The following is a 26,309-nucleotide window of genomic DNA, read 5'->3' on the forward strand; positions in this document are numbered from 1 at the left end:
GCATAAGAACTGTTTTTTAATTAGGGTTCAAAAAGACAACAGGTCAGTTTGCAGTTTGTAGCCTAATATCTACTACTAGCACTATTACTTAAAATAAAAAAGATAGAACAACAGGAGTAGTTCTTCAATCACCAGTTAGACAAATAAATAGTTGGGCAATAAATGTTTTGGTCAAGCAGAAGTACCTAGTGCCCTCTGCTGTATAGAGGTGGTCATGCTCTTGTGTTATTTAGGATGTTTCCTAATAACCAAATACTTTGCTGGTCATAGTGATGTGATGGTAATTTGTATTAAATTACAAATAAGTGTATGTCCATTGTCCACTTTAAAGATGTGCCCAACTACCTCAAATGAACTTTACAAGACCCAAATTGAAAAAAAATGTGTATTCAATAAATTGCATTTTCCAATGTTAAGACAAATTAAAATACTCCAGACATGCACTTGTAAATAATGTTCTTCAGATAACTTGGCAAGTGTGTGGTATTCCTCAAAATCAGATCAAGATTTGGAATCCACATAAAAGGCCAACAATATAAATTTGGTTTCATTTTTTATAGCAGGTTGTCACAGTAGACGTGCTTGAAAGGTTAGCTTGGAATTTTTTATTTATTTTTTTTTAAGAAAAGGCAGCCCCCTTTTTTTTTTTACCACAGAGAGGCCTTGTCTCATGCTGCAATGGTCCAGTGATAATATTTCTTCTGTAATTCTTCCAGCACTATACTTTTAATTATTTCAAAAACTTTACAGAAAGGTAACACTAGAATAGGTTATTAACCAATTTCAGTGTCTTATACTGAAAAAAAGTGGTTTATGAACAAGTATGGCCAAATAATACTGGTCTGGTGTTTAAAGTGGTGTTCCTATACTAAAGCAGTATAGCAGTTACTTTCCAAGCCCTGTATACAGGTCTGCAGTGTTGAAAGGGTTAATAAGAGGCCTTGGTGGAGTGAATATATTTATAGTGTGTGGTCCAGTGAATAATTTATTAGCCAATGGAAATCTTCAGATTCCCGTGAATTGTTTTGGTCCAGGTGACTGCAGAGCTACCCCTGTTTGTGGACGTTTTTTCCCCAGGTAGTGGGACAGCAGGAAGAGCTATAGAGCTGCACGTTTCTCAGGGCTGCTCAGGGCTGGGCTTCAGTGCTTGGGTCCTTCTCATAGATGTAGCTGCCCACCCCACCAGTGTTCACACCTGAAAGGAAAAACAATTCAAGTACTTCGCATCAAGACTGACATGAGTTCTAAACTGTTATATGTATGTTGAATGAATTATATATATAAAAAAAATACCCATATAAAATGAACTACTGTTGTATTGGACTCACAAATACACAGTAGTTTTGGCCATCTTCAAACACTTCATTATAAATGCTGAGGTAAAACTATAAGAAAGCCTTAGATGTCGAATAAAGTACATTTAAAGTACATTTCTGATATATCATTTTTTAAATGAAACCTCAAACTTTTTTTTTTATTGCACCATTTTGGATTAAGATTACGTCCCTAAATTAAATACTCTCTCCACACATTACCATAACCTCTGGATGACCTTGTTGGCCTGTGCTTTACGAAACATAGGGCCTCGTTTACGAAAGGGCACTAAATGTAGCTGTAACATACAAGTAGTGAGCATAACGGGCACCATAAATCTAAATTTACTATCCCATTTACTAATAGAGAACGCACTGATTTACATGCACACTATTTGGCAAATTTACATACCACAGCATGTATTGTGAGCGATAATTTAATGTGCATGATAATGTTCAAGACTTACCCGTGACCACAGTGATATAAAAGGATCCAGCAGTCCAGGAGTATCTTTTGGTCAGTGGCTTATTGTGAAAAGGTAAAGGTAACTTAAATTGCCCGAAAATGAGTGATCAACAGGGGACAGGCAGAGGCAGTGCAAACTAAAACTACACGCAGAGGAGTTAGAAATTCTAGTGGAGGAGGTTGTTTTAAATTATAATACCTTGTTTGGTCCAGTGTTTTATTTAACCACTCTATTATTTGTACCAACGTAATGAACTATAAAATAAAATCTAAGAAATTATAACATTAATTCATGTTTATTTGTGCTTAATATAACCTGTTATTTACAGGTAATTTTCACTGCTCTATATGAAAACTTCAATGCAATAATGCCTCCACAATACCAGATAGATTTCAACCCAGACAAACAGGTTTAAATAGTGCTCCTATCAGTGGTTAAAGCCTGGTTTCCAAACAAGCTAATTATCGCTCACTTTAAGATGCACACTAAGATTATCGCCCTTTAGTAGATACGGTGTGAATAAAACTCATCTCATTATAGAGAGCAGGGTGCCTCATTTAAATACATTATCATGCATTTCTATACAATTCACATATTCATTCTGATTACCACAATAAAATCAGTGTGCGCCATAATAAGCCCACAATTTCACGCGACAATGAATAAAATTGCAATCAACAGTAAATACGGAAATCATGAACATACACACTAATTGCAATTATGTTGCACCATAATGTTTAGTGCCCTTTCGTAAATGAGGCCCGTAGTATACCGCAGTAAACCTTAGGTACATTTATGATTATTATTTTTTTCTTAGCATGCACAAAAAATAGTGTGCTCTATATTAATATTAAACATTAACATATTTTCTACACACCTCATTTCACTGTATTTTGTAAAGTAATGTTATTAAGTAGATCAATAATTCACCCCTAGGGCAAAAAAAACCTATCTGGAAAATTTATGAGCAGCAGTATTAAAATCCAATACTTTCTAAATTAATAAAACAGACCCACTTTGGACTGAAACAGTAATATTCAAAAGAAGTAACAACAGAACCCAAGACCATGGAAATGCCCCTAGAAAACCCCTGGTGGAATAGTATTGCATTTACTTATATGCTATGAGCACCATCTAGTGGTAAAACTTGATATTTAGTTTGGATCCATTTTGTTCAGTATCCGGTCATGGACATTCGTAAACATACCTTTTGGTCCAAACAGGGTTGCATAGCAGGGCTTGTGGCAGTAGGGTTGCCCATCATGCTGTTAAATAAAATGAAATCATACATTATCATCAATAGCTTCAATGTTTACTACAATCTGAGCATCATGTTCTTTATTAAATACAATTTACTAATATCCAACTGAAACAACTCTCCAAAGAAAATGGTGATATAACAGCAAAGTTGATCTATGTGTCTTTTGCTCATATCAAACTCTAGAGACAACCAGTTTAGTTTAGATGTTTTGTCATTCTCAATACAAATACGTTCCAGCAGCAGAAGCTGGTCTTCATTTGTGTTAAACCCAGTACAGACGATAGTGTTGGGGAATGCTTCTCTTTAGAGTCAAGACAGGAGACAGAGAAGGAGGAATATGAATGAAGAAAGACAGCATAAAGAAAACAGGATAGGGAAAGGCAGACAGAGAGAAGTTACTGTATGGGAGCACTGGAAAGGCTGTAGAGCATAATCTCTTCATTGTCTTTCAGAGAAGTCAAGTACAGATTTTAAGAGCCTATGTTTGATCTTTTTGTATAAACCAAGAACAATGTTCTTCGTACGAGAAGTAAAACCAAGGTTTTATTGTGCGTGACTTCAGCAGCAGTTGTGATGCATAGTTCAACCCCAAGTTTTTGTAATTCACTTTGGACAAAAGCATCTGCTAAATGACTAATTAATAATAATAATAATAATAATAATAATAATAATAATAATAATAATAATAATAATAATAATAATAACAACAACAATGTGGGACATGGCGGGTAATTGTTTTTTTTCACAGCTATGCGCCTAGAATTTCTTACTTGGAATATCTTACCACAACATATTGGAGATTTGGAAACTGCCTGTTTTTCAAAACCTCAAGGTCTTGCCTGTTCAATTAAACTTCTAAGTAGCGTTTGAACATTGTAAAAGGTTGCGGGCCATGGCCATCAAAACATAAAGTTGTTGTTTCACTGGAGCAAAATCTGAGTAAAGTCAAACCTCCAAAGAGGGAAGGGGGAATGGCCAGTTGAGACCGAGGTGAAGAAAATGGGGTAGACAAAAAAGTGAATGGCTAAGAATGTCAAAGAGGAAGAGTAGATAAAAGTGGAAGATATAAAAAATGATTGAGAATGAGAAAAGGAAAGAAAGCAGAACAAGCAGTACCTCTGCGTGGCTCCCCGGAGCCAGGGTCTTGCTGCATCGCTCACAACGTAGACACGGGCGATGCCAGTCCTTCCCCAGAGACGTCACCTTCTCCGCTGGAACACAGACACCGACACCGTCACCATGGCAACCAGCTCCCTATACCTATCTGCACTCTAGCTGTAGCAGTACAGCTGCATTACCTTGGCCTAGTTTAGCTCAATATTTTGTTATTCTGTTAATAAAAAATTACTTTATTATAATTTGGTCATACCAATTACATTTCACTTATTTTTACTTAACTGAAAAAAAATCAAACGATGGCACGTGGGCTATATTTTTTAGCACAAAAAACAGAACATTGCTTTATATTCATTAATTACATTATTTCAAATGTCAGATACTGTCTGCATCATTTTACAGAGCTTCCTTTCTTCCATATTGTATTTCTTAGAAACCTGCTACAGTAAACTTACAAAAGATGACCATGGTAAATGTGAACATAATGTACTAAAATAATTTGTTATTTAATAATGGAGTTCCAAGAGTATTTAATATGCTACCTTGTCATGCACTAATTACCTAAATATTTAAAGAAACAAACTAAAATATCTGTACCTGCCTTAGAGGGTGGTTAGGATATGTGAATTTACCAAAACCAGCAGGTTAAGATTGTCTCTCAAGGAAGCAATCAATGTATTTTTTTTTAAAACTCCAGTAGGGTGCAACCTATACACTTCTCAGGCACCCAAAATTCAGGCCAAAATTTACACTTGCAACAGAAGAAGATAAATTACTTTTGTACATTCCTGGGCTCTGTTTCAAAGCATGTTTTTAATGTCTTCCAATGTTCAATTCAGATTAATGCAAGAATAAGGTATTTCAAAACTGGAAAAGTGGTACGAAAAAAAAAAAAAAAACTAGATACAGTACACTGTGTGGAATAATCATACCAACCTCCAAGCAAAGTTTATCAAAATTATACATCACAAGCTCTTCCCAAGCAATAACCTTCAAAAGCTCAGTAAATCAGGAGGGACAAATAGGTCCATCTCGGTGATATTCTTTCACATTCATGTGTTTGCAGCTATGAGACATATCAGACTACTTCACCTTATTCTATTGAATAACCACGGTAAATAATTATAAAAGGTAATCAATCATCCAGCAATGTCTTCCTACCTAAAAGCATCCAATATTAACCACACAAGCAGACTAGAAATATGATATGGGAATGTGAGCAACTAGGGGCACTTAAGCTTAATAACCTTTTCACTGTCTGGACCTCAAATATTATGCTACTTCTGATTTCAATATATAGAGTAAATGTAAAGGAAAGGTGGAATAAAACAGGATACTCACCAAAATAAACCTTCTTGTTACACCTGGGGCACATATTGGGCTCTCCTGAAAAACTGGTAATACTTGCAGCTAAAAAAGAATAAAATAGATGTTTTATTGTTAAATACATTATACTGCGCATAATTTAAAACAAACCATTTACAAAACGTTGACATTTACAAAATACAAAACATAAAATGTCATGAAAAACCACTGATGTCATGGGCATTGTGTTGGAGAATGGCACTGTCTTATACTTCCATAAAGACACTTTGCAGGAAATAAGGTGAAATCTTAACACAGACTTCCTCAAAATAAACATGGCATCTGAGAAAATGCAATATAAATGACCCAGAATAATTAGAAAAAGGAAATCGGACAGAAACAAAACTAAGAAGTTCTTTGGAAGTTCTTTGCTCTTTAAAATGCAGGGTCAGTGAAATCTGAATGACTATCATGAGAGATTGTTTGCTGAACTGCGGTTGATATTTCTGAGTAAAACTGTATCTTGATGAAACCCTCATAAATTAAAGCTTGTCATGATGCAATTCCTGTACTGCTCTTTAGTTGTTCATGATCAGCTGTTATATGAGTTGTCATGTGAACAAATCAAGGAAGGTCATCATCCAGTATGTATTTTACCACTTCTCTGTTTTTTATTGTACTATCTTACACAGGATCTATGGAGTCCAAACTAATACTGCTGCTGACACCCAGTGTTTTAGGGCAGTGTGAGCAGTGGGGCGTCTCCAATGGGTTTCTTGGCAGCAGTGCCATAATGTCTCGTCCTTCTGATAACCTTTCCAGCTCTTCAAGTTGAAATTGATCATAATGCAATGCTTGGGAATAAGTACCCCATTCGTCAGGCTATTATTATAAATACAAAACTAATATGATTGGCTTCAACTGGATTCCCATGACTGATGCTGTCATCCTTTTGGGCAGTAGACTGTGGAACATCACAGAACAAGCACAGCGAACTCAAATGAGTCAGTGGTTACACTTGAAAATTCAGGCTGACTCCCTGTATGCTTGCTGACTCCTGTCTCCACCTGACCAGTTGTTGGTATTCACTTGCCAAGGACGGATACGTTAGGAATATTTTTTTAATATGCCGTATTTCCACACCAAAATTTTCAAAAACATCTTACACACCTACTGTTTGGTCTGCAAGTACCATTTTCTGTGTTACACCCCCCTTGTGTGCCTGTGTGCTCCATACACATCATTATCTGTGGTTGTTCCTTTGATCATCACTTTAAAACTGATTTTGACATTTTCTATTTAGTAACCCAGAGTTGCCGAGAGGGCAGAAATGACAGTTGTGCATCCCTAATTTAATTTCTAAAAACTAAAATTCTCTTCAGAAATTCAGCTTTCAGGAATCAGAATCAGCTTACGTATTTAAAAGAGGACATTAGTTAGGAAGTCTGATAAATAATGACACAGGAAATTAAATTAAATATTCAAAAAATATATATGGTGCACAATTTGAAATGCAACTTCATATGAGGAGGAAATATCAGAGTTCTCTTAAATAATCATTATTGTTTAGATACACTTTGTATCATTTTGGGTTACTTTTTACAACACAGAAGGTGAAAGCACCCCTGTGTGATCAACAGAGCTCTCAAAACACTTGAAAAGGTCTTTAAACAGTGGTCCTGCCAAACCGTGCACATTAAAGATCTAATGAAACTCCAGTATCAAGGTCAGTCACATTACGACCAGGCTAACTTCTCCATATCCTGACTAATCCCAAATACAATTCCCCTGTGTCCCAGCAACTCTCCTCTATCACCTCCCTGGTGATATAAATTGATTCGATGAATTTGTTTAATTATTTATTTAGAGACCGCCGGGAAGCTGGCTATTCAGGACCCTTACGTACCTTTGACAGGTCCCCGGGGGGGTCCGGAGGTCTTTCTCTCCTCTGTTTTGGGGGCCGACTCGACTGCGGCGCTCGTTTGCTGGGAGTTCACGGGGGGGTTATCATAGACGTATGCCCCTGCACCACCAATGTTAACACCTAGAGGGAAGGGCATTTGGCTGGTATTTATTACCGGAGACATGGCTTCAGAGATATGAATATGAACTTAAAAAGGGAGTGCCAATAGCACTGCCTGAAGTCTGCTGGCCGTTTGTGACACATGAATGAATTAAGCTATTGGGAACTACTAGCTCTTTAATTTGAAATGTAAATTATTGAAACAATTTCAATGTCATTCTTATATCGGTGTAAAAGGTCACATTGCGCAACTTAAAATAACTGCTTGTAATCAATGTTTATGGACAATGTGCTGTATAACTGTTGATATTAAAACATAGACTGTTTAGCCCTTATTGTAAGAGGTTTTACCACTTCATAGGGGTGAAGTCTGAAGTGGATGGCATAGTCTTTTGTCGTTTTGTACAGATGCATGATTACGTGATGGAGAGTAAATGCACTGCTGTAAATGCACTGCTTTAGAGCCATAGGGTTCCTAGGAGGTGTCCTGTTGCCCACATTGCAGGTGCGCTGTAGGAAGGATCTTTGTATACACCACCATGATGATTGACAGCAGACAGAATTCTTGTTAGGACAATTAAGCTCTGCCAATCAGAGTGCTTTCCTTAACAAATTCATTAGTAAGCTCTATTCAAGAGGACCTTTTTCATAGTTCAGTTCCAGTCCTGGGATTGTATCCTATGTTACATTTGTTCAAATTAAAAATGTAAAGAAATGTACATTTCCAAGCAAAATGAGTAACGACAGGTACAGTGCATTCAGTTTAATATGAATGTTAAGGGGATAACAGCACAGGAGGCTGAAGTCCTTGTGTCTATATTCTCGGAGAAGGTACTGTACAGGTACAAATGCAAAGCTTACCTTTTGGCCCAAAAAGAGCAGCGTAGCACGGCTTGTGGCAGAATGGTTTTCCATCATGCTGAAAAACAAAATAAAAGCACAGGAACTCATATAGAGAAATGAGGTATGGTATAGTGTTGAATTCATCTAAATTGGAATTAGAGTCACCTATAAACAATTATTAATTCCTTAGCAAATTCAAACGCTCATACGCATAACTATAGAAACTATGATATCCCACCAGTTCTGCTACAGCTGGATTTTATATCACTGGGGGATCACCTTTGATTGATCGACCAACTATCCTTGGTTACCCCGGGACTGAACAGCCTGATTCTGGTATTGTTCCGAGATTTACTAACAGACCACAGGTTAAGAACCTCAGGGCTAATATTTGGAGCAGTGTGGCCTCGTGTTTAGAGGAGACAACCTGGGAGGAAATGTGGCCTAGTGTTTAGAGAAGAGGGACTGAGAGGCCAGATGGACTTAGGTTTATAGCAGAGGAACAGTTTTTAGTGTGATGTGGGTATGCTGTAAAATCCAGCTGTGATTTATAGGCAGAATATACTATAGGTTGATCCAATCAAAGTAAAGATGACACACATTTCATCTTCATATGTTTAATGATGTAGTGTAAACTATTTTGGTGGTATGTTTTCTATAAATTCCTCCTATGGAATTGCTACCATTGATGGTGATATTGTGTTTCTTCGTGGTACGGTAATACACTGTTAATCTTCTAAATAACAGTATGAAGTATCATTTACATTTTTCAGACTTTTACGAGAAAGTACACTATCAAATTTAGAGACTTTCCTACAGCAACCCCTGCATAAGGACACAGTCAAGTCCCAGCTACCAGATCTGAAATTGAGCCTGTCTCACTATATATTAACTAAAGAGTTTGCCAGATGTGTGCTTAAATGACACACAGAGTGCTGCAGTGCCCAGACATCACTTTTAAAAGAGTTCCGTCTAGGTAAAGTGTACCCCGGGGAACTGCTACTGTCTGCTTTTGTTCCTCCAGATTTTCTAACATGTCCAGTATATCTGCCAATAGAGAGCCACCTGTTTTTCCCTAGCACACTATTCCTTTGTTTGGCTCCAACTCCCACTGTTGCCAAGATGAAAGAGGAACAGCAGGGCGGGAGCAGACTGGTTACTGATCTCATCAGAGAGGGGTGATAAATTGTGTGTCCACTGGTTGTCAATGGGTCAACGAACCAAAAAATGTGTTTCATTATAGTGGTTATTATTTCAATAAACTGAATTGTTTTTATAAATCTCTTTAATTGTATACAGCACGATTCAATTATGAGACTTAAATGTGATATTGATATCTGATATTGCTTTTGTCAATGAACCCAGGATGTCCTTTGTAAACTGCTCCATCTCATTGTGTTTGTAATCTGAGGATGTTTTTAGACAAAGGAATGTGTTTATAAGGACTATTGTATTAAATGGGGTGAGATGCACATCAGAGGATGCAGCTTTTTCAGGGGAAGCTTTCATTGCTTTCATTGCTTACTGGTCGCCAGTGTCCTTGTCCCTCACCTTTCATAATCCACATTTCTACTATACTTTGTTATATTTCTAAATGTCTAGTACAGTGATTTCTAGCCTTAGGGCTTGCCCCCACAGACCAGCTGTTGTTGTTCAGACCATTACGCAAGTGAAAAATACAAAAAAATGTTCATGCTAGGAGTGATTAAGTCTAGCATGAGGTGTATTTTCCGTAATTATGAATAGGATGTTAACAGGAGGCGTGGATGCTATTTTGTTATGATGTTGTTATCTGTTGTGTAGTGTGTAGCAGTTGAATGGTTTGGTTTGGTGTTGGAGCAGTGTGGCCCTGTGTTTACAGCATGGAACCTGGAAGGTTCTGTGGCCCAGTGTTTGGAAATGAGAGCTGTAGGAGGCTGTGTTTGGAGCACAGAAACTGTGAGACAGTGTTGCCATTGGAGTTGAATGTCTCAGTGATACTGAAGTTGAATTACATAATTAAAAACACACGTTAACATTGTGGCACGCAGAGAATGAATCTCAGCTATAAATCTCCTTCCCGATCAGAGAAGATGCTGTGTAAGGGGAACAATAGGCTCTTCACAGGATTTGCTGGAGAGAGAGGACTGGAGCTGAGGCTCTCACTCAGCACCTTCCCCAGTACGCCACGAACCTGCACAGCACAGCACAGCGAAACACGGAGCCCGGTTATTGGAATTGCACTGTTGCCACCATTATTGTGGAACTGTATTATACACTGTGCCACTTTAAATAAAACCCTTGCTGGTTCAACTGGGCGATCTGTGTGTGACGTCACTTCCACCTTATCACTCTCCATCTGTGACAACATCCATACTTTTAAACACACAAACCTGAAAACAGTTACCAGGATTTTGTTTGTGAAAACAGTTACCAGTATTTTGTTTGAGCAGCAAGACCTACCTCAGCAGATCTTAATGCAGAATCATCCAGGCAAAGTAACTGCATCTGAGGACTGGGAGACAGGCTGGCCTAGTACTAAAAATTTCTGATACAGGTTTTAGGAATGTACTGATGAAGGGCACAAGAATGTTTAGGGAGGATGTTTTTCAAGGTTATGTTTGAAAATTCAGGCCAACTTCCTCTTTGCTTGCTGGTCCCTGTCCCCATTTCATCAAATGTTGCTACTCACTTGCCAGAGACTCTCAGAATTTTTTTTTTTTTTTGGATTACACTTTTTTTGGACGATAGTTTTTTTTTTTTTTTATGTATGTTGTATTTCCACACCAAACTTTCTAAAAACATCTCACACACCTACTGTTTGTTTTGCCAGTACAGGAATTAAGGTTTGTTCACTTGCTCATTGTGATGTATTGTATCCTTACGCTTCTGCTCAAAAGTTCTCAGTTTTACAGTGGCTCACCAGTGACTTTGGGAACGCTCATGTTTTTGTGCTGTCTTTGTTAGACATTCTAGATTGCTGTAGCCAGTGTTGTTCCATATCACCTTTTCTGTACCGAACAAAAGACAGTTCCAGCAGTATAATTTATGTAATTGACAGCTACCGGTAAGCGATACCTTTCATAATTTCAATTTTGGAAGTGGTGAATATATCCCTTCCATTCCTGTGTCAGTTCGGGTATTTGTGGTGTATATCTCTCTTTTTTAACAATCTCCAATTTTTCTGAGAAAGTTCTACTTGAAAATTGTAACCAAATTGACTATGATGATTCAGTGATCTGACATTTTTAAAAAAATTGTTAAAAGCAATTAGAAATATTACTTCAAAATTCTCAATATTGTTCTCTATAATAAGCAATATCATGTGAAATTCAGCTATTCTTACACTGTTCTGCCTCTGCTCACTAATGATTGGACAGCTGCAAAACCAGGGCAGATTTCTGACTTCCCCATTAGTTAAACTCCCAAAATCTTCAACTGAAACGGAGAATACCTTCAACTGTTTCTGTCCTGCCTCTGCTCACTTATGATTGGACTGCCTATTGGTTGAGTGCAATCGCAGGCCCTTCAGGAAAACATTAGAGCATGTTTGGCAGCATATAAGCGAGCATTGCAGACTGACTGCTGTCAGTGGTTTAGTTGCCACTGTCTCGTCAGCAGAGAATAATACCTTGAACGCCCTGACGACACGCCTCTGGATTAATCCTGAATAGCTTCCAGGCTCGTGAATCAGTGTACCACTAATACCTGATAGAATAAAAGTTAATAATCTATTTTATGTTCTCTCAATGAAGTCACACCTAGGCTGTGTCTTAATACACACCCTATCATACCAGCAGTGGACTTTTTTTGTAGGGGAGAAAATATATAGGCCTAATATGTCAAACGTGCAGTAATATTTACTGCATTACACACTTTTTTAGCTTGAGAGAAGGGAAAAAGTACAATATATTGTAGAAATAGTGAGAGATTCAAGGGTATAGGCTTACCTCAGCGTGGCCCCCTGCAGTCAGAGTCTTGTTACAGCGCTCACACTTCAGACAGAACTTGTGCCAGTCTTTTCCCAGGGAAGTGACCTTCTCGGCTGCAAGGAAACCCAAAAATAATGAATGACAACCTAGCAATAGACTCAGGAATGAGATGACTGTCTTCCTGGAATCAAGTTGACTACATTACATCAAACAGAACATCAGGAATACAAAAAACAAGAACGTTATCCAAGCAATGTCCACTGCATAAATAAATAACATAATGAGCAATAAATAACATGGGAGTGTTATCCTACAAAAGGCACATACTATAAAAATCCTGGAAAACGTAGGTGATAACTACAGGGTCCTTCGAGTGTACAAGGTGATAAGTCTTCTCATTAGATCAAATGGGAGACAGGTTATCCCCAAGTACACTTGATGCATCATCTATAGTAGGTATAGCCATTATATGACAAATATGCAGCATTTTGTGGTTCAGATAATTGTTTATCCCTGTGTGTCAGCTAATACTGTACAAGGATCTGCAAATTCCAGTCATTGTGGATTACAAAAATACTAGCCAAATCTAATCAATTATTTTCATACACTGCACTTAACATTTAAACCTCTATTTACATAACTCTGCGAATCTTGTTGTAACAAAAACAAATGTAACGTCAACTGTCGGACATCAAGCTCAGTTCCTTCAAAATTCCCTATAAACAGAAAGAATTTGAAAATCCTCTTACTCCTTGCTAGAAAGGTAAACCATGCAGTATAGATTTATTTTCCAATTGAAAAAGAAATAGTTTCTCAGAGAAGAGGGGAAATGGAATCCGTAGAATATAATGCACTGTATCAGAAGCCTTTGCTAATCCCTGTGGAATAGCAGTGTGGAAATGCATCAATCATTCTAAATATTAAACCCAGCCAGAACCCTGACTGGATATAAAAGCATCTGCGACACACCTTTCATTTGGAAGTACAGTATAACGGACACAAAGCAGGGCATGGAAAGTAACCCAGGGGGCTGGTACAGTACATCTACATGTAACTACGGCATATTCTTTAAAGCTGTAGTCCCTAAGGCTTACCTACGGCAGAGCCAGTTTCACTGCTCCCTGCCATCATACTACAACTCCATAGCCAGCAAGCTTCAAATCTTTTGTTTGCATTTTTTTGTTTGAGTTTGCATCCTGTTCAAACTGAGATATGCATCACATTTCTAGTTCAGATCCCAAGTGATTATGCGGTGCCGTCTCTTGCCCCATTTCTTTCAACAAACTTTAACTATAGTACATGAAATGTTACTCTTTCTAAATATATAACAAGAGTTAACAATAGTCAGACAGTGCCCCCCTCAGTGTTATAGCCCAACTCAGGAAACACTGCTGCCTTATCTAAATGGCATTTGTACCTTTTGTTTTCTTAAATTGAATAGAAGAAAATGGTGATGCATGAGGAGACACTTCCTGTTATTTCTAGTTTCAGCAGATGTTTAATATTAGGTGGGGTCATTTTTTATGGCAACGAAAGAATGGAGGTCTTAAAATAGATGTTATCCTTTGTATTAATAAGCTTCACGTTTTTGGAGCATTGATTGGTTAAGGTTGAATAAGACAACTGTGTTATTTATAAAAGTGCAATAAAACTACATAACATTATGAATTATTCTTTAGCTTATACCAGTTAAATTTCCTACACTTCAGAAATCAAAAGCTGGCATGTATCATGGCGTATCCTATGGCAACTGAGCAACCTGGTTGGTTGGAAAAGTTGTGCTGCTGTATAAATACTGAGGTAATGGCCTAGAATGTTGAGGAACAATCAAATAACTTGATTTATATAAGGCAATTTCTCATGACTGGCATAAAACTGATTCAACACAACACAGGCAGTAACCTATTTCTACCACATTTTTTAATTCATTCTCATCTTAAAATTAAATTATCGTGTTATTGTTATGTATTAATTTTAAAAGACTAGTGTGTTACTCTGCAGTATTCCTCCACCTTGTTTTGTCCAGTGAGAATGTTTATCAAAGAGGGCTGTCGTTACCAGGCAAAAAGAAAAGAAAGGATAGTATCCACTTTATATTGTTTACCTTTTATACCAAGTACCGCTAGTCTGAAATAGTTTATTTTGTTTTTACTTGAAACAGCATTTTCGTAATGTCATAATTGTGGTATTTTAGCGAACCGGCTACTTGTTTGATTGTGAAGACAAAAGCATTGCATTATCTACTGTGGTAGAACATTTGATATCCTTCCAATCTGATTAACCAATTGGCACAAAGGACATTTATTGGGGCTTTTCAACATACCTTGGAGGTTAAATCTAGAGTTTTTATTTATTTATTTATTTTTTGGTCTATTTAGTCTTGTCATTAATTAAAATGTGGTAAATATCTCCCCCCCCCCCCCCCCAAAAAAAAACTGTTTAGTACAAAACCCTGCATGGGTCCTGGTGACGGATTACAACAATTAGGAGTTTTATTCAAAGAATGCATTTATGTTGCCTAAATTCCTAATGGGAAATTAATGCCACAGTTAATTTAGCTGTTACAGAGACAACAAAATAATCTTAAACATTATGAAAACATATGTCCATTAACCACCCGGGCATGACACTCTCTGTAAATACAGGGAGGTCATGAGTGATTGCTAAAGTTTTCGATTGTGAAATCAAATTTGGTTACTGTATTTTAAAACATTTAAATTGATGTTATTATTAGTCTCTGTTATTGTAAAGTTGAAAGGACTAACATGAGATATAAATGAGGGCTCTTTACTGGGCAGCAGTTTATGAAATGACTTAACATCAAGTCATTACTAATAAGCTTAATAGCATTGTTTCAGAAGATGATGGGAGGGAGAGAGGGGGAAAAAAACTGCACAATTCCTTTATTTTGCCTCCAGTTATTTCTTTGAGTATTTCCAGTTATTTTCTGGTGGCTCCCATTTAAACAGTCCATGCAGAAACATATCTTCCTGCTGAACAGATTACGTGCTCCCTATCGTTTTAAAATAATTTTAAGCAGAGCATGTAGTACACAATGAACAAATGCTGAAAACATCTGATTTGTAGGTATTTTCTGTAAAAAATATATATTTTAGTATGAGAATAGATGTATCATTTTTCCTCCCATAGTTACAGTATGGCAGAGCATGCACATTGCAATCATATAACTTCTGTAGGCACAGTAGTAGTATAACATGGCAGAGCTGATAGATGACTGAGGAAGTACAGGTATATATAACTGACAATTTGAAAGTAAGGTTTGCAAGTAGATATTTACCTAATATGGTTCCATTTATATATATATATAAACAAGTAGAAATCTGGAGTTGCTGTTAATAAAACGTTATCCTTGAGAAGAACACAGTTCCTATGGTACAGTGATTATGTTTGCTAGCTTCTGAAAGCTTTGTTGGATTAATCTAAAAACTGAATACCCTTCATAGCGATGGGGCAACCAGACAGGTTCAAGTTTTTTTTTTTTTGTTTTTTTTTTTAACAAACCGTTCCCTCATAACACTCAAAAACCCACCTGCTGGATATTAAAAGACGGAGCATAATGATTTGTGAATCATTAGACAAATAACATTCCAGTTATTTCTGCTTTTCTAGAACATTCTCCCAGTTTGTTTTAAGGGCTACTTCTGAAAGCATTGCTGAACTGCATCACAGGCTGGCAAACAAAACTGAAAAAGCAGGAAGATGTGATGAAATGCAGTCCAAGAGCAAGGAAAAAGTGACAGGACTTGAAATAAAAACAGAAGCACACCCTGAATGATACGGCGAGCCACAAGATAAGCCTGGGGGATTTCCTGATGAACAGATGTTGGGTTGCATTGTTACACGCTAAATTAGGGGAACAGCTACAATTGCCCTGTTGCATTATTGTCTCATGCGGCACCAGCTCCCACCCTAACACCTTCCGCATGATCGTCATGGCAGATTATGCATGGTTACCATGGAGACCTTTGGGATTGTTTTGAAAGCTATGTGTTTATTTCCAATACAATTGTTTAAATATATTTTCTTGTCATGTTTACAGTATATATTAGAAACTAACAGATGACTTACATGACATTTTTTAGCTGTTTAAAGAAAGTTTTTTAATGACTTTATATTTTATAATGCTTCAAATACATAGTATATATAGACTGTGAGGGTGTTTGCCTAACACAGCAAATCACACCAATTTCACATATGATTCTGTTCAAATATCTATTAATAGCCAGTAGATAAATGTTTCGCCTAGCGCTTTCTTCAATGTTTGTCTACTTTACTAGTGTTTTACCATAGAATTCTGAGCTAGCTGAAGTGACGACATATATAGGTTTTCAAGGTTGTGTTGAAACAACATGCAACTGTGCAGGTTGTGGTCCTCCACAGGGAACAGTCTGCTTATTTAGCACTGTAAACATAATACAATAAAAACAATAAAAAACAAACAAACAGTTAAACAACATTAAAGGATGACGCAGCCACATCCTTACTCTATAATATGTTCTTAATATGTATTGCTTATTGCTTTATTATTATTATTATTATTATTTATAAGAGCAGTATTGGCATATTTAATAGATTACACTGTGATTAAAGTATGTGCCTGCAAGCATCACCTTTAATCCTTGGATTTTCTGCCAGAATAGCAAGAACCAGAGATTTAATAGAACAACAACACAGGCTGCAATCAAGTGAGAATCAGCATGAAAACTGGATCAGATAATTAGGTCTGATTAAGACTCCCTGGGCTTTTGCTTCTGTTTTTATTTACTGCAAACAGCAATGTTTACACAACACATGAAATCCTATTCAAATCTGCTCATGCAAACTTCCCTATGAGATTTGGGAATTGTATTAAGTGGAGTCATTTGATGTGATCTGTGGGCATGTAAATTCAGAAATATGAATACAAGACCCAATAGGCAAGCATCACATTGAGCTCTGTTCAGTACTGTACTGTTGTTTCTATCTTGGTATCCCCCTCATGTTTTCAACTTGTGTAAAAGAATGTACAACCCCCAAGGAGTTCTTGCTCACTGGCATAAGAACAGCTTGCTTCTCCATCTTAATCTTCCTGGAAAGTGATCTCCAGTACTTTAGGAGGCAGTGTGGTCCAGTGGCTAAAGTCCGGGGCTTATATCCAGGGGCCAGTTGTACTAACAAGATCAAAAAACAGGATCAGATCCGGGCACACTGGAGCCGGATCTTGAGAAGGCGATCATGTACAAGCGCCACTGATCTGATTTTTTTTATCTGATTCTGGCGCTCAATTGAAAAAAAAAAAAGTGAAGGGAATATAGTGTACACGGCCAGAAGAACATTATTTCCATTACCATGCGATACATCAACTGTCAACCCTTAGTAACAGCCACATTGACAGATCACGGATACAGCATTCTTCAAGCTTGAACTGTATAACTAAATAATACCAATCATTGCAATACATTTTTTTGTAATGATTTTTATTGTAGGTAAAGTCACATCAAAATGTTCTGCGCACAATTAAAAAGTACTGTCTTGTATGGTCACAACTTCAATCATTTTAATGCCTATGCTATTTCAGTGTATTTATTAATTTGATTCAAATTCAGTTGAATCGTGTTTTAGACTCGACAAGCCACACTAAAGTGTACACCTTTTGAAATGCCAAAGGGAATGGCCCTTTCAATTAGCACCTTGTAAAAGGCACAATTTAAGAATTGAATGAAAGAAAAATGAAAGCAACCCCTGTAGCTACTGTATAATAAAACTGTATGATCATATGACAAGTGCCCTCGGTTTATCATATTCCAAAATTAGGAGGACCTATAAAATGAGTTGCTATGGTTACCATGCCAGACAGCTGGAAGCTCTGATTTCTGTCTGTAGGCGTTTCATTTTTCTGCTTCTGGAAATACAGTATATTTCTTTCTTGGTCTTTTTTGTGGACTCGTTAATCTCCACACTACTAGAATAAAATGGAAAACATATCTTTTTAAAAATAGAAATAAGGCATTTTTTGGTTGAATTCTCTTCATGTGCAGCTGCCCACTTTCAGTAAGTTACGATGATTGCCTGTTAGTCTTGGCTTTCGTAGTTATTAAACAAGGTTAGGCAGTTCCTCAAATCAATGTGGATAGAGAAAAGACAAGAGACTTCTATTAACCAAGTTTACTCATTGAAAAAGCATGTGATTTGAACAGGATATCTGTAGAGTGCCCACATTCAATACTGCAAGAATGTTTATTAAGAATTTAAGCATACATTAAGAGTTAAGCATACAAAAGTGTTGGCTAATGTCTTCATATCCTGTTCAACCATCAATGTCTGTTGACTAATTCTTCATCAACAAGACTAGATTAAAGTGTTCTGGGAATGTAATTAACGTGGCACTTGCAGGATGGTGATGGCTTGGATTCTTTTTTTATTCCTTTGACAACCGACACCACAGAAAGTAAACATCTTTACATCTGGCAAGGGTGGCTCCTGAAATGAATATAGAAAGGGTGGGGAGATTACTCAATCCACAACCCTCTGGTTGGCAAGCGTGAAAGGTACTGGGTGAGGTTCTCATGGAAGCTGTGGTGATGCTTAACTACTGAACTAACTTTCTGGAGATACTGACAAAATGAGATCAGTGTCTATTGAATCCTCAAGGCTGATCATAAACATTATTAATCTCTTTAAAAGTCTTGCCATGGTAAATATGCATGGTCACTTAGATTTTATGATGCATTTATACTACTTTGCCATGGTTAAGCATGTCTTTTTACTATCCCTTACATCAGGGTTTCCCAAACCTGGTCCTGGGGACCTACTTTGGCTACTGGTTTTCATTCCAACTGAGTCATCAATTACAGTAATTAGACCTTAATTAGACCTTTTTTAAATTTGTTTCAGATCTCAAACAATTGCAGAGTTGAAGTTACTTATAAAATGTTATAGCGAACTCTGCAACTGTTTGATAATGAAAACAATTAAAAAGGTCTAATTAAGCAAATTATCTGTTCAGTTAAGGGTCTAGTTTAGTAATTGAGAGCTCAGTTGGATTGAAAACCTGCAGACACAGTGAGTCTCCAGGACCAGGATTGGGAAACCCTGCCTTACGTTAATTGTCATGTGCATTTGTATACTTTATCATGTTTTTTCTCTTGTTAGTTTTATTGTTTGTTTTTTTTTTTATTCCCAATTTATAATGTTGAATTTAGACTCACACACCGCTGCAATTCCCCACAACAGCTCATGAGGAATGATGGTCAGTGGGCATCCTCCAGTCCCATGACCATGCAAATTACAGCTCTACACCCCTGAGCTCGAGAGTGAATGTCAGCAAGCTATCTGTTTGAGTTCACTGTACTCACTTAACTTGTGGGTCCAACAGAGCCAACTCTACACTGCCTGTGGTATACCTACTGTAGCGAAGACAGACAAATCCACACAGCCAGGTGAACCTGCTCTCTGCTGATTCAATAATGATATTTATTACATTTTCCTAACCAAGGGGAATATGACACTTACATAGACTTTCAACTTTCTCTGACTTTCTGTATTATTTCTTTGACTCTGATTATCCATGTGATGTTTGCCTCACTGCCTCTGCCCATCACTGGTGCTCCTAACGGAACGTGAAATCTGAACACACATGACTGGATAGGGGAAAGTCACTTCACAGCAGCATTTTGTTCAGTCTCATTGGAGTGTTAGTGCTATGATGGCACATATGGCAAAGTGATTGAAGGGAAACCAGCACTGTGGGGGGGGGGGGGGGGGGGGGGGGCTGTGTCGTTTTAACAAAGAAACCCTTTACGTTTTTTAAAAAAAGCACTGTGATTTTTCACCCCTGTCTTTCTAACATACCGAATACACAAATCATGGTGTATGTCATCCATCATGACAGAAACACAGTGGCAAAGTAAACAGTTAAGGACCATTACAAAGTGCACACTGTGCATATGCAGCTGGAAGCTACTGGAGTTTGAACTAAAGCAAACAGTTTGTCTTTGATTCCCCCCCATTAACAATTCTGAGACATGATTTATTTCACTTTAAAAGATGTCATTTTCATAAGAGGATTGGAAACTATGTAGACTAATTACCTAGCTTTGTCGTTTGACTCTGTAGCCCCTGGTTCCACCATATCCATTTCAGGTCACCAGTTAATCATGTTTGGTGGCCGCCAGTGAACATTGGTCATCTCCACAAAACCAACACACAAATCACAATCTGGCAAGGGTGCCTCATTCATGCATGTTTGGACTATACCAATCAACATGGGGTTCTTTTTTTTGTTGATCACTTTATGTTTATAAATGTACCCTATTTATTTGGGCTTGCTTTAAGACATGTTAATATTTATTCTACTTTAGTATCTTATGATTTATCCTGCAGTGCAGTCATTCTAATGCACAGGAAAAACAAATGCTAAAAACAGAAAACTAAGAACCTTCCTGAGTAATTGAAATAATCCTAAAAAGCTTTTTTTTATACATATCAATGGATTTTTATGTTAATGTGCAAATATCCCTTGTCTGCTCATAAAGTGAATGCTGTGGCACTGAGTGTATTGGCTCAGAGTGGAAAGCAAAGGGCCAACATCACCCATCAACACTTCTTCAACCCAACTCCACATCGCCAATCCCAAGGATGAAGACAACCTTTCAGTTTCTGGAATCAGATTCAACAAGGAACCAGGGAGTAACAGCAGACAGTTGTCATCATTGACTCAAGGCAGTTGTCTTTAACTTTCCTGGTGACTACAGTAAAGAACGTTGTGATTTCATCTGGCTATGGTCCTCTCAACACTTCCTGCCACGGCTGAGAATATGCAAGGACAGAAAATAGGGATGACCTCACTCCCTCTCGAATGAATCACTGTTTTTGTCTGACAGTGCTTCAAGTGGATTCTTCTCACACAGGAGTGCCCAGGATTGTCAGACTGGGAGCCGAAGGGCACATTCTGCTGGCATGGGGACAGCCACTGCTGCCTTGCAATACAAGCACACAAGCTGTAGATATTTATACAGCTGTTTCATAACCGAGCACAATTCCAGACATAATGAGGCATACAATGATTAAAGGGCAGTCACTGTACAGTTTGTGTCAGGGTTAGGGCTTAATACTAATTGATTATAAAGTTTATTTCGTTATGAATTTAAAAGGCAATTCAATATTTGAATTCATATGGAATGATCGTGCATTTGAATTGTCATCACTTATTATAATGCTTGACTGGAATTTGTTACGGCAGAAAGAATTTCAAATCCAGAAAACAGCATTTAAAAGAAAACAAGAGAGGATTTATGTTAAAAAAAAAAGGCAGGGAGCAGACACAACCCGTATGGACTGAAAGAATTATATAACAAGGCAGAGGATGACAGTGATAGGGGCAGAGAGCATTGAACAAAAAAATGCTAGGGCGTTACATAACAAGCTAGAAACTATTTCATGTTGTATTGCATTTTGAAACTGTTGCAGGAGACGGGACTGTTTAGAATAGTAACAAGCCAGGGAGCATTCCTTCAGAGAAAGGGTTCATCAAGTCTTTCAGTACAAGGCAAGGTCATTGATTCCCTTCATGCACATGGTAAACAAATATGGAGAGAGTTCAATGTAAACAGATACCAAATACAGAAGCTGTTTAATATAAGGGATGGGGCCATTCTGTGAAATCTGGTCAGCATTCATCCCAAGGGCAAACTAAACTCTGTGAAAGGGGTGGGCATCCACAGCAGTCAGTAATAAACGATGAAAGGATTCTATAATGAGCCTTACTGAAAACACTTCCTGGACTGAAGTCAGTTCTCATGCTCCAGTCTAATTTATTTCTGTTATTAACATCAGCAGACACAGCTTTCCTGCTCAGTAGCCATTAGCCATGAGCCATTGGCCTCCCCTCCACTCAGTCCCTCAGAGCCTGATGACAGCTGGGCAGTGCTATCTGCCAACAGAGCTCCCCATAGGGGCGTTTCATTTGGTGAGACAATAATCATTTATTTAAAAAGCATGTCTTAAACAAACACTCAACCTGATCTATTACACTACATCACTAGCGTTGTCGGATTTTAAAGAACAGTCACTGACATAGGTTTGAAAATTTTAGGGCTGTGTGAAAGAAAACCCCAGTGACAACACTCGGACATAACAGTTTTGAGATTATCTGCCTTATTAAGCATTCCTGTAAAGTCTAGGTGTTTAAGTGTTAGATCAAGTGGGGGGAAAAAGGCAGACAGATTGTAACAGACGCTGGATATCAGATCGGTCCGTGAAACACTTTCTTGAGAGTCACAGCATCCTCCATTTGTATGTGAATAATGTGCCTGTACTCCAGCATATCAAAGCTGATTACATGGTTCTGATTGAAAAGATTAAAAAGCACTGGCGCTGTTGTAGAACAGATTTGCTGTGCTATGCTGTGACGCTCACAAACACATTTCCTTTACTTAATTGCTAAATACTGTATCTTTTCCACCCCCTGAAGCTGATCACCAGCACATCAGGAAGCATGCTCTTGAACAAGTATTCCAGAACAATAGCCACAGAAAATGGAATTTAACGTCATTTGGCAATCATAATGCTGGAAAAAAAACAATCTGTGCAGCAAAAGGAAAATCCAGTTATTATAAATAAACACTTAAACACAATAACCTATATTATTACTGGCTTCATAATTCCTTCAATGACAATATTTAACATTATTTATATCTGTATGGTTGTTTTATTTTTATTTTCGAAACTATTATGTAATTCCTTCCAAGTTTGATAGAAATTTTGTCTTAATATTTACTCCGGGATTTTTCCAACAAATCATTTATTAAACTATGTGATCTGAAGGGATAAATTGCTAATCCCATTTAATCTGAGAGAACTAGGCGGCCATCCTCCAGACTATAGTGTAGGCTGAAATAACAAACAAATAAACAAACAAAATATACATATATATATATATATATATATATATATATATATATATATATATATATATATATATATATATATATATTTTTTTTTTTTTTTTTTAGAAAACACAGGTTGTTTATTAATACAAATAATACAAAAGAGGCTCCTCTTTAAAATACCAGCTGGTAAATGCTGCAAAAAAAGGTCTCCTTGCATTGTTCACAAGCTATTATTCTGGCCCCCTCCTTGTTTTAGATCAAGCTGAAAAACAAAACCACCCTAACTATAGAGATTCCAATGTTCACGCTGATTCCATGGTTCATGGTGGACATAATGATAAAACCATATGTAATTATTCTGGTCATTGTATTCAGAAACTGAAAACTGAAAACCAATTCTTCCCCTTATTTTTGGTCTTACTTAACATTACCAAGAAAATGTCTTTTCTGAATGGCAGAAATTGTCTTCTGTAACTTACTTAAATATTATATTTTTTTCCCCCAACGGTATGTTTTAGCAAAATTGAATAACTGTTCCTGTCTGAGAATATGAACAGCCTTCCCTGCTGGAAAATTGGCGTGTTGTTTAAAATTAAAGAAAGGCAGGGGATAGTAAATACTGCATTGTATACTTTACTATACACTATTTATGGTGGTATTTCACAACCTTTTTGAAGGTTTTTCCACTGATGAGCATTTATTCAGACAACACAAGTACAACCTAGAAACTTTAATAAGAAAGGTCCAGATTGAATTAATTCTGAATCGTACAGGGAAATTATAACTATTTTATTAGAAATAGGTCTAAAAACTTGACTCTTTTTCAGATTACAGTATTATTGCTAATGTGAATCAGTTGATTACAAAGCATAGAAGTCTGGACTTAATTCTAAATCTGTTAAAAAAAGAGTATTAAATTAATGGAATTTGGTGATTTAAAATGGACTTAATTGGAATGACATTTAAAGATTAAAACATCATAAACCCTACAGCCCTGGAGGCCCTGCTATTGACCATGCACAAAGGGTGCCTAACACATGCAACCATTCAGTGTTCAGCAGCTATCTCTGACATTTAACTGATAAGAGCTTAACTCACTCATATTCAACTGAAACTCATGACTAGTACAGCACTGTGGGTTCCAGATAGGCAGCAGAATATGTAAAGCATCGAACTTCACAGTCCCATTATCTATGTGAACTCCACTCTAATTCTTAGCCTCTTAACTGTTCTACTACTCCTTTCACTCCAAACTCAAGCAGACATACGTTTTTGAAACAATAATGTACTACTCTCCACCATTAGATTAAATATGATAAAGCTTTAACTGCAAACTCCACAGAATTCATAGAGAAATGTATTTTTTCAAGGTTAGCCCAACTCAAGTCCTACAGTACATAGTTTTAGTTTCTGCCTAGTGTAATGGTTGGGTTGAGACTTAAGTGCAAAATGGTCAAATAAATCTCCTTTGATCATATGATGAGGAGCAAGGACTGTCAAATTCCATCTCAAATATTCTGGCTTTTAGCACAGAGCTCTAACCACTAGAAGTGGTTAGTCAGTCTCTCAATTACTAATGTATGTTTGTGCAGTGTCCTCCTTGCACACACTGTATGCAGAAACTGAAAAGGCAAATATTGTATTGAATATACATAGGCTAATATGATTACACATTGTATTCTGTTTGAAGAAAGATATGACTGTGCGATACAACTCATCAGAAAACATGAAAAATATGTTTTGTATAGTCTGACACCCTTTTTCAGGATCTTTCAGTACTGGAATAATTTAGGGCTATGTAGTTGGGAATTATTATTTATATTATATATAAATATTGAAATGTAGGCTCTTTATATTGATAATTCTTAAAGCTTTAAACATGCACACTTCCACAAGGTTGTTTAGACATGTTATCAAAACACTGTAGTTTACAGTAACCTAGCCAGTGACTTCCATTTTTAGATTTGCAAATGAACCAGAGAAATACTCTGTACTGTGTCCTTTAAAAAGATACTACTTTGAAAAAGAAAAAAAAAAAAAGACTGCGTGCTGTGTCAAAAGTACCTAATACTAAACACCAAGTTCAAACTACTGTAAACTATTGGGCTGGCAGTCCCCAGTAGTGGTATGGACATTCACAACCACACATACAGTACCACTGTGGTGAAAATGCCACAACTAGTGTACAAAAATGTGCTCAGGATCACTTTACTTTAGCGTGTTTTAAATTGACATATGCAAGGAACTGGTAGTAAATAAATAAATAAATAAATAACTCCCATGATCTTTGTGTAAATTACTGAACTTTCCATCAAAGGAATTCAGAAAACAAAAATATAGTTTAATCCCCATGACATCCACCATTATGTCATAGAAACCAAAATAGACATCACTCATAATTTGTTTATTTTAACTGCTAAGCTTTTTTCCAAACCATTCTTGTTTTAGTTTCCGACCAATTAGATTGCTTAGGATCCAACCCAGTTTACGATTCATGGACAGCCAGAGATGTGCTAACTGGTGCATAGAGTCAGTCTATCGATTAGAAGATTGGTAGGACCACTCGTGGTGCTCAAATGTTTAATAATCTAGCAGGGGTAGGCAATTTCACTCCTGGTTACAATTTTAAATGAAATCGCAATTTTGACATAAAACTCTGCAGGTTTTTTTCAGCATAATTTGATGATGCAAACTCCCCTAACTTGAAACAAAACATGAAATCCAGCACCTGACACTTAGCACAGACAATGAGTCTAATTACCTACCCAACAATAGCATACATGAAAACACGTACCTTATGCAACCTAGCCCTTAAGAGCTCAATGGTCATCTGCATAAAAATTATATATATATATATATATATATATATATATATATATATATATATATATATATATATAATATAAACAAACACTGTACAAAATTAAATCGAAGACTGCCCAGCTGACAGTTTTGCCAGTGGTTCAATTCTATTACCACCAAGCGTGTCAAAGCACGCAGGTGACATTCATTAATCACTTTTCATTTAAATAAATAATTCAATGTTTCTTACCGAAATAGACAGTTTTCTCGCATTTTGGACACTTGGATGACATGATATTTAGCTTCAGCTTCAATGCAACGAGAGCCTATCTGTCTCTTTTCCACACAGAAAATGCGCTCTTCTCTGCAGAACCACTGG

The 26,309-nt window shown here is 37.0% G+C and overlaps 1 protein-coding gene across 1 annotated transcript; it reads right to left on the bottom strand.

Moving 5' to 3' along the window:
- On the bottom strand, nucleotides 1-26,309 carry LOC121329970 (cysteine-rich protein 2-like). Its single transcript, XM_041276121.1, has 8 exons — nucleotides 26,181-26,309; nucleotides 12,258-12,352; nucleotides 8,347-8,404; nucleotides 7,369-7,506; nucleotides 5,499-5,567; nucleotides 4,158-4,252; nucleotides 2,988-3,045; nucleotides 1-1,195 (listed from the first exon to the last, which is right to left on the bottom strand). Exons 1-8 carry the CDS (start codon nucleotides 26,221-26,223, stop codon nucleotides 1,128-1,130), a joined length of 624 nt encoding a protein of 207 aa, XP_041132055.1. The 5' UTR covers nucleotides 26,224-26,309; the 3' UTR covers nucleotides 1-1,127.

This window comes from Polyodon spathula, chromosome 17 (assembly GCF_017654505.1).
Source record: "Polyodon spathula isolate WHYD16114869_AA chromosome 17, ASM1765450v1, whole genome shotgun sequence".
Classification (NCBI taxonomy): Eukaryota; Metazoa; Chordata; class Actinopteri; order Acipenseriformes; family Polyodontidae; genus Polyodon; species Polyodon spathula.